The sequence below is a fragment of the Equus przewalskii genome, chromosome 13 (assembly GCF_037783145.1).
Source record: "Equus przewalskii isolate Varuska chromosome 13, EquPr2, whole genome shotgun sequence".
NCBI lineage: Eukaryota > Metazoa > Chordata > Mammalia > Perissodactyla > Equidae > Equus > Equus przewalskii.
In genome coordinates, this window is record NC_091843.1 from 4908006 (window position 1) to 4918262 (window position 10257).

The 10257-nt window shown below is 44.2% G+C and overlaps 1 protein-coding gene across 3 annotated transcripts in view; it reads right to left on the reverse strand.

The window, feature by feature from the left end:
• SIMC1 (SUMO interacting motifs containing 1) overlaps window positions 1–6744 on the reverse strand; it is a 98098-nt gene extending 91354 nt beyond the window's left edge. Inside the window, exon 1 of one of the 3 annotated variants that reach the window (XR_011525447.1) lies at window positions 6455–6744. Coding sequence is in view for 2 of the 3 variants with exons in the window: in XM_070570314.1 (XP_070426415.1) it covers window positions 6455–6583 (129 nt within the window). In the remaining variant the exon portion in view is untranslated. The remainder of the gene's footprint in view (window positions 1–6454) is intronic. The other 2 variants (XM_070570314.1, XM_070570315.1) reach the window with 2 other exon arrangements.
• Window positions 6745–10257: the final 3513 nt, after the last annotated feature.

Here is a 10257-nt window from a genome sequence, read left to right on the forward strand (position 1 = left end):
CACAAAAATAAAACAGTGAGGTTCAAGCATTAAGAACAGACAAATCAATGAAATATAGTAGAAAACTCAGAAACAGATACAAGCATATATAAAATAATTCGGTGTAAATAGTGTATTTCAAATAAGTGGAGAAAAAGATAATTATTTAAGAAATGATTCCTGGGCAATTGATTAATATCATATCTTATCAATTCTAATATCCAGAACATTTTCCCCATACATCTTCAATCAGGATGCATCTTATAGTTAGTGTATACATTCTGTGTGGTAGTTTTTTTTTTTCCTGAAAAGCTGTTCTTAGACAGCAGGTCTTCAGTTTGGTGCTGTCTTAGAAATATGGCAATACAGTACATGGTAGATGTTAAGCATACTCCATGCCATATAAGACAATTCAGATGAATTAAAGAACTAAGCGTTAAGAATGAGATGGCAAAAGAACAATACTAAGGAAATAAGAGGAAAATAATCTCAGGGCAGGAAAGATCTTTCTAAACATAAAACAAAAGAAAAAAAAACAGAGAAAAGATGCACAAATGCATAAATAAAAATGTAAAGCTTGATTAAGTAAAATACTACACAGTATAGACTTCTAAATTTAGTGTAATCCCAATTTTAAAAGTAGAAATTATTTGGAAGTTGACAAAATTATTTTAAAGTTATTTGAAAGAATAAACATGTAAAATAGCCAGAAAAATTCTAAAAAAGAAGAGCAATGAAGAGTTTCCTCTGCTTACGATTAAAACAGCATGTACCAAGGCCAGATCAGAAAGTCCACAGACACAGAAATATATAAAAGTTTACCATTTGATAAAAGTAATATTTCAAACCACTGGGTAAAAAGAATGAATAATTCAATAAATGATGCTGGGACAACTAGCTAACAATCTGGAGAGAAAAATATTAGATTACCATTTCATCCCTTTTCTGAAACTAATTCTAGGTGGATTAATGAATTAAACGTAAAAAATATTTTTATAATCTTAAGAGTGAGGAAAGCCTTTCTAATCATGACAACAAAGACAGAAATCATAATTGAAAAGAGTGACAGATCTGACTATATAAAAATTTAAAACTTCTGTAAAGAAAACCAAAAGAAATCAAAAGTTGGGGAAAAAGTTAACATGTAGGACACGGGAGGCTGTATTAGTTTCCTAGTACTAATTACCACAATCTGGCTGGTTTAAAATAACAGAAATTTATTCTCTCATGGTTCTGGAAGCTTAGAAGTCCAAAATCAAGGTGTTTTGCAGGGCCACGCTCTCTGCAGGCTCTAGGGGAGAACCCATTCCATGCCCTTCTCTTAGCTTCTGGTGTTGCCAGCACTCCTTGGTGTTTCTTGCTTTGCAGTTGCCTAACTCCCATCTTTGCTTCCATCGTCACCAGGTATTCTTCCTCTGTCTTTGTGTGGTCTTATAAGGACATCAGTCATAGTAGATTAAGGGCCCACCCTACTCCGGGTGACCTCATCTTCAGTGACTACTTCTGCAACGACCTTATTTCCAAAGAAGGTCACATTCTGTAGTGGCGGTTAGGACTTCAACATATCTTTTTGGAGGACCCAATTCGACCCAGAAAGAGTCTTTAATATGTAAGTAAAATTTACAAACTACTAAGAAAAATAACACCCCAATAGGACAAGAACAGACAATTCACACACACACAATATATATATGTATCTCCACTAAACACGCACAAGATGTCCAGCTGTACTATATGCTGAGCACACTCTGACCTCCAACCTTACTAGCTGCTCCTCCTCCCTTGCCCTCACCTGGGCTAGGTCCTGGATGTTCTCCCTCTTGTAGACGCTCAGGTTAGATGACCTCATCCAGGTCAACGACTTCACTACAACCTACATGCTAATGACACCAAATCTGTGTCCCCAGTCAGGACTTCTCCCCTGGCCTCGAAACTCACTACAAACATCATACCTGGCAGCTCCAGTAGGCTATCCCATAGCATCTTAAATTTAACACCTTCAAAACAACTCTTGAATCTTTCCTCCAAACCTGCTCTTCCCCAAGTCATCTTCATTTCAATGAATGACATCAACATGCATCCAGTCACTCAGGCCAAAACCAGGGCATCATTCTTGATTCCTCCCTTTCCCTCATTATCCACATCCAAGTTATTAGGACCTGCTGATTTTGTTTCCTAAATATTTCCCATAGCCCTCCAGTCTCGCAGCCTGTACCACCACTCTAATCTAAGCTACAATTATTTCTGGTCTGGACTAATACAGTGACCTTCTAGACTGATCTCCCTGACTCCCCTACAGTATTTTGTCCCCTACAGTAAGGTGACCATATTTCTGGTTTGTTTGGGACAGTTCCCGTTTTCACCTGTTGCTTGACAATCTGTCCAGTTAGCACCCCCTTTCACTTGCAAAAGGATTCCCATTTGGATGATAAATTATATTGTCACCTTAACTTATAGTCTTTTCTTCTCACAGTAGCTAGAGTCACCTTTTGATAACGTAAATCAGATCATATCATTCCCCTGCTTAAAACTCTTCTTACTACATTTTCTTACTACATAGAATAAAATCCAAATTTCTTATGTGGTCTGTGAGGCCATATGTAACCTAGCCCACCTACTTCTCATCTCTTCCAACTCTGGCCTTCACTCATTACATTCCAGCCCCACCTGCCTTTCGATTCCTCTAATAAGTCATGCCCATTTTCACTTTCAAGCCTTTGTTTTTGCTGTACCCTTTGCAGTTACCTTAATCCCCTAGATCTTTTCATAACAAATCTGTTCTGTCATTTTGGTTTCAGACCGAATATTAACTCTTCAGAGAGGCCTTCTTTGAAAACACAATCTAATGTTCCCAACTCTACCCAAGTTACTACTATATTGTTTACTTATTTGTTTATTGCTTGTCTTTCTCCACTAGAGCATAGGTCCATTGTTATCTCCTTCACCTCTGGTGCTCAGAGGCAGAGCATGTGTTCAAAAGTATTTATTGAAAAAATGAATCACAACCAAAGAAAAAAATTCAAACATGACAGCTCACAGAATCTGGCTATCAAATCAGCAAAGATTAAAAGAACAAAAATGCCTTATTTTTCTATCTAACATTCTATCACCTGACATTACATTTATGTGATGTTTACTGTGTCTCCCCCGGACTGAAATGAAATCTCCATGAGCGCAGGGACTTCGTTTTGTTCACAGCTGTATTCTCAGCAACTACAAGAGTGCCTGGCATGTAGTGAGTGTTCAATAAATATTTACTAGATAAACTGACAATATTTAGGGGTGACTAGGTAGTGGAGAAAGGGATATGGTGAAAATATAATTGATGCACAACTTCTGTAGGAAATTTGACAATATACATCAAAAGCCCTTAAAGGGGCGCATACCTTTCCACTCAGCAATCTCACTTCTAAGAGGAACTTAGAACAAAGGAACAAGGGTACAAAGATTATTTATGAGAAAATTCCTCACCGCGTTGTTTATAATAGAGAAAATTTAGAAACGTCAGCATGATATCCACCAGTAGATCATAAGTATAATTATAAATCTGTACAATAAAATATTGGTGAAGATGTATTTATTGGTGTGGAAAGAGATAAAAAGTACATTAAGAGAAGAAAGCAAGCTAAAAACACCACATATATAGCAGGACTTCATCTCTGGAAAAACATGTATGGCGGACACATGGGTATATATGAGCACACACATGCATTTACAGATAAAAGTTTAGACAGACATACATTGAAATGTTAACATTGATTATCTTTGGACAGTGAGATTAAGGGTAATTTTAATTTTCTTCTTTACATATTTCTAAATTTTTTCTAATAGTGTAACCAAAATTAATTGACTATCTGAACATGTTTTGGTTTAAAAGTAGAAAAGAAAAAGCAATAAAGATTATCAAAAACAAAAACATATTTCACCAAATCAATGAAGACTAAAGCTCAGGTTAAGAACCAGGAGTTCAGAAATGTCGACTACCGTATTGGAGATGGCTTTCTGATTTCCTGAATAAGTAAGTTTTTTCCCCTTTACAGTCAATATTTGTAAAAAACAGAAAAAAATTGTAAAACTGGTTTCTTTTACTTCATTGCCTACTAAGCTGGAGAAGGTCAGGCCCGGCTGAGAAACAACACAACGTGTAATAAAAGCTATCATTTATGCTGGGCATTTTCTTTGCATTGCCTCATTAAAAACCTGGTCCTACCAGATAGCTACCAATGTGCTCTAAAAGCTGAGAGAGGTGACAGAACTTGCTAAAGCTCACACAGCGGCCACGTAGGGGGTCCTGATTTGAACAGAGGTCTCTCTGATCTCAGGGCCTTCAGGAAAGACTAGACAAAGGCACTTTAGGCTTTATAATCTTTCAAGTCTCTTAATGCCTCTGATCTTTTACATGGTTTTCCTACCACCTTTACCTAACTTGCAAGAAAAATAAAAGAACAAGCCTGGAGTTTTTAGAAAGCTGGAGTAAGTATCTGGAGAAGCAAGATTTACATTGGCTACTAGTCTCTGGAACTTGCCCCTTCTTTCTCTTCGACTCAAAAGCTCAAGATCAAAATGTTTGGTTAGGTGGCCATACGGGAGGGGAGCAGTTTGCAAGTGCACCTGTCTGTGTGTGAAGGGCCGCAAGAGACACAACAGACTGAGATAAGGATGACATCTGTGCATCTGAAGAAGGAAGCTGGACCAGGATGAGGGAAGATGGACAATACCTGGGAAGAAAGGAAGCAGGCAGGAAGGATAAAGTTAAAGTGGGACTGAAAGAAGGGGCAATAACCAAGGAGGAACTAAGAGAAAAGGCAGTTGTGAGTTATTCTGCAGTATTTTTTCCTTCTACCTTTTTCCTCTCTATACTCTTTTCCTCGATGATCTCAGTCAATAACAGGCCTTCGACGCTCCTTTCTATCTGGATGATTATCAAATCTCTCCAGTCCTGATTTTTCTCCAGAGTTCAATTTCTTTGGGTTGGCCACATCCACATACATTTCCCATCAGCCCTTTAAATTCAGTAGGTCCAAACTGAATGTAGCATCCCCTTCACCCCAGGTCTGCTTCTACTCTAGCAGCACTCACTTTCACTCATCAAACATCCACCTGAAGTGCTCTCTCTCTCCCATTCCTTCAACCATTCTTTCATCCAAGAAATATTTATTGTGGCTCTATTATGTCCCCTGCACTGCCACAGCACTAGGTACATCCATTCACTTACCAAGTCGGGTCACTTCTACCCTGTCCATCTGTTCATCTCATCTAAATTCTTTACTGAGATTTACTGAGAATCTCTCTTGCTTGCACCGTGGCTACGTAATGCTATATGTTAATCGGTTTTGCATACCATGCATTCTGTATTGACCACCTAACATTTACCACTACACCTGAGGCACAGATGGGGCTCACAGTGGAGCCTTAGGGACTACAAACTGGCTAGGAAGGGGACTGGAGGAGCAGAAGCTAGGAGATTTGTCTTGAAGGAACATTTGCATACATGAAGAAAGGTGTTTTCCTTAAACCGTGCAGTACAGATCTATACAAATAACATGAGGGTGACGATTCTTTAGTTCTGGCGTGCGGCTTGCGGGACTGGGAAGATTGACAGGGAGAAAGCCTGTTCACCTCCACCCCTTGAATACTCAACAGCCACTTGTTGAATATATCACCTTCTATGACAGGGACCAGGGATGTTGTGTTCTCCCTTGTACCTCCCCCGACTCCTAGAACATCTGGCTCATAGTAGGGGTTCAATAAATATCCATAGAGGATTCTAGAGAGGCATGAACCATAGATATTTTATTCACAACCTCAGAAGAAGGACGAAGACTAAAGAACCTAAGGGAGAAAGAAAGAGTGCAAGATGTTTCCCTCCCTATTCCTTCAGAGCCTGGTAAATGTTTGCTAAGCGAAATAAATCATCCTCCTGCACGACTCCAAACTCGGGCCCCTCGCTCGGCCGCCAGGCCCTGGAGCGCGGCCACCACCTGGCCCAGGCCCTGCTGCCCTCCCTCCGGGCCGGGCTCCTGTTCCCTCCCTGCACACAAGCGCACCCACAGCAAGGCGAACAATTACACGCTCCCGCGTCGCTGCCTCGAGGTCCGCGACTCCCCCACGACCCCCTGTCCCCGACCCCCAGCCCTGCCGCCGCCCCCACGGGCTCCAGGGTTGCCCGCGGCCCCGCCTGACCCCGCCGCCGGCTGTGGGCTCCCGCACCCCCGCCCCCGGAGCTTCCATGTGCTCGGCCTTGAGCGCGGAGCCCGGAGGCCTGGCCGCCCAGCCCCGGCCCGCCGCGCTCCTCCGGGCGGGGAGGCCAGGGAGGCGGCAAGGCGGGAAGCGGCCGCAGCTGTGAGGCGCCAGAGGGCGGGCGGCAGCGGCGCCGCGCAGCGGGCCGGACCGAGGGTCGCGCAGACGCGCGGCCAGAGCGGAGGCGGCGCTCTGGTGGCGGCGGGGCTCGGCAGCCGGCCGCTCGCTCACTCACCACGGTCCGGCGGGGCAGCGCGCCGGGGGGCCGCGACAGGGCCCGGCGGAGCCTCCGCGGCCGGCCCGAGCGGGCCCCCCCGGAGCTCTCGGAGCCGCTGTCGTCCGAGATCACGATGAAGTCCTCCATGGCTGCGGGCCCCAGCCGAGTCAGCGCGCGGGCGGCCGGCGACCCGGGCGGTGGCGACGGCGGCGACTTCGGTTCCTGCTGCTGAGGCGGCGGCCGCGGCGACGACCCGGGCCATCAGCCCGCCGGCCCCGCCCCTTCCCGCCCCGAGCCCCGCCCCCGCCGGCCCGGCCCCTCCCCCGCCCCGCCCGAACCCCGCCCCCTGGCGGCCGGCGGGTCAGGGCCGCGGGCCCCGCGCTTGGCGGGGGCGCCGGTCCTCCCTTACCGAGGAGAAAAAAAAGAGAGAGAAAATCAAGTCGGAGCCGGCTTAGGCAGTGTTGGGGGCGGCAGTGCGAGACGCTGGGGCCGCGAGGGCTTCCACCGCTGCTGCCTGCTGACTGAAGCGTGAAGTGGGGTGTGCACGGGCCTCTCTGAGACAGCCTCGGCCACTGACCCACTGACCGGGACAGGGCCCTTGAGGGTGGGGACCTGGCCTCTACCCCTGACTGGGGTAGAGGGGCCCCTGACTGACTCGGGGGGGAGTCTTGGCCTCTGTTTGGGGTAGAGGGGCCTCGCCTGACTCGGGGTTGGGGGGAGTCCTGACTTCTGACTGGGGTAGAGGGGCCCCCGACTGACTGGGGTGGGGGGCACCTGGCCTCTTACTGGGGTGGGGGGCCCTGGCCTCTGAGGGGTAGAGGGACGCCTGACTGACTGTGGGGGGGGGGGACCTGGCCTCTAACTGGGGGTAGAGGGCCCCACTCCTTTGTGCACATGTGCAAGTACATCTGTAGGGTAAATTCCCAGAAGTGGAATTACTGGGTCAAAGGCAATGTTTCTGTTGTTCTTTTGATAAATGATACCAGATTACCCTCCTAAGTTGCACCAATTTACAGTTTCACCAACAATCTTTGTTACTCAGAAATTTAAATTATGAGCTTTAGAGACTTCTTCAGTTGGTGACAGAAACAGAAAAAGGCACAAGAGAATCCATGAAGTAGAAGATGCCATTAATAATTAGGTGTTATGAATGAGCAAAGTTATAAAGATGGAAGAAGATGTACTCAGTAGAGGGAGAAGGGGTAGGTAGGTGGTCAGTTGTAGGGCAGAAACGTTAAAATCAAGATGGGATCTGTGTTGCAATAAATGTGGGGTATTGAAAAATCCTGCTGCTCAGCCTCCGGCAACTTGGTGAGATGTATTAACAGATCTAAAGGAAAATGTGTTTATTAGAAGGGGGATTGGTTCCTAAAGGAATGGTTATCAGATGCTATGTAAGTCCTGTCTGGTGCAGTGATTCTCAAACTTTAGTGGGCATCAGAATTGCCCAGAAGGCTTTTTTAAAACGCAGATTGCTGGGCCCCACCCTAGAGTTTCTGATTCGGTACGTATGAGGTGGGTCCCCAAAATTCGCGTTTCTAACAGGTTCCCAGGTGATGTTGATGTTGCTGTTCTAGGGACCACACGTTGAAAACCACTGGTCTGGTGGACAGGGAGTCCATGGACAATACATTTCAGATCTTCTGGTCAAATGGCTGAAATCGTTCTTGTTGTGAAGGGATTCATTAAGTTATCTTCACCACGTGCCATTAAACATTTAGTTTATTTAACTCCCTGCTTCTTGAAACACTGTCTTCTCTAAACTTCTGTAACTGTGCCTTTCTTACCACTTCTTTTCAGTCTCCTTAGCTGACTCCTGCTCCTCTACCCACTCCTTAAATCTCGATGTTCCTCAGAGTTCTGACATAGGCCACCTTCACATGTTTCTCCCTATGTAATCTCAACTATTCCCATGGCTTTAGTGATCATTTTTATGCTGATGTCTCCCACAGATTTATCTCCAGCCCAGCCTTGTCCTCGAAGCTCCAGATGTATATGTCCAAACGTCTGTTGAATCTCATAGGCATCTCAAATTGAATATGTCTAAAACTGAACTCACCCTCCTGCCCCAGAAAGCCTACTTCTCCTTCGGTGTTCCCTGTCTCAGTGAGTGGTGGTACCGCTAGCCAGCAGTTGCTCAAGTGAGAAATCTGACCGCTATGCTTGATTTCTATCTTCTTCTCATCAATCTGTCCTGTCTATTTTACCTCCTAAATATTTCTCGCACCCGTTCGCGTCTTTTGGCCTCTGCTGTTGTGATTCTAGGCAAGTGAACATCACTTATGGCCCAGTCGACTGTAGTAGCCTCCTATCCAGGCTTCCTGAATCTATTTTTGACCTCTTTCATTCCATCCTCCACACTCAGCCGAAGTGTTCTTTAAGAAAGTATGTAATCATGCCCCCTTGGTGTCTTTCTAATAACACTTAGTCTGCTCAGGCTGCCGTAACAAAGTACCATGGACTGGTTGCTTAAACAACAGAAATTCATTTTCTCACAATTCTGGAGGTGGGGAAGTCCAAGATCAAGGTGCTGGCCAATTCGGTTCCTGGTGAAGACCGTCTCCTGGGGTTGCAGATTTCTCATTGTATCCTCACATGGCCTTTCCTCAGTGGGTGAGAGAGAGAGAGATATAAATCTCTTCTTCCTCTTATAAGGCCACTAATGCCATCATGAGGGCCCCCTCCTCAAGTTCTAATCTAACCTTAATTATCTCCCAAAGGCCCTGTGTCCAAATCCCATCACCCTGGGGGTTAGAGCTTCAACATATGGATTTTGGGGGAACACAAACATAACACAGTATAAACTTCTAAATATGAGTATTTTTGTAGATTGTGTAAATAGATGTTATATTTATATGTAACATGTTATATATATTTTACATTATATACAAATATGTTTATATATATAACATATATATATAACATTTCACTCTAAATTTTACCTTAAAAAAAGAAATGGAAAAAATTTTGAACTCTATAATATGCATGCTGTATTGTTGAGGTGTGAAGTGTACTGATGTCTGCAGGTTACTTTGAAAGGCATCAAAAATAAGATGGATAAATGTGTAGCTGGATAGATATGGGTAAAGCAAATATAACAAAATGCTAACGTTGGCAGATCTGCATGGTAGTAATATGGGTATTCACTTTTAACTTTTATGTATATTTGAATGTTTTCATATTATGTTGAGAAAAAATTTAAAATTAAGAAAGTTAGTTATGATTTTACCGTATTTTAAAAAGCTAAAAAAAGGAGATGACAATGAACCCTATGTATCCATCATCTAGCTTCAAGAATTATCAATCTTGTTCTATTTATGTTCCCACCCACTTTCTCACCCCCACCTTCCTGAATTACTTTAAAGTAAATCTCAGACATCACCTTGTTTATTCTGTAGACATTTCAGTGTGTATCTTTAAAAGATACGGAATCTTCATTCAACAAAGTGTTGTTGAGCACGTATGCTGTACTCAAGGGACACAATAGACAACAACATAGACATGGTCTCTGGTCCATGGTGCTTATAATTTATGGGGAAGACAAACAATAAACTAGTAAATAATCATACATTATTATAAGTATATAAGCAGTTTGAGAAGTCTTAGCTTTGTATACAGGATCCTAGGCCCACCCCCGGAGAATCTGGTTCATAACCTCCAGAGTAGGTCCTTGGGGGTCTTTCTTTTGCTGAGGAAAATTCACCCTGAGCTAACATCTGCGACCAATCTTCCTCTTTTTTTTTTTTTTGGGAGCTGCCACCACAGCATGACCACTGACAGACCAGTGGTGTAGGTTCGCATCTGGGAACCAAACCTGGGCT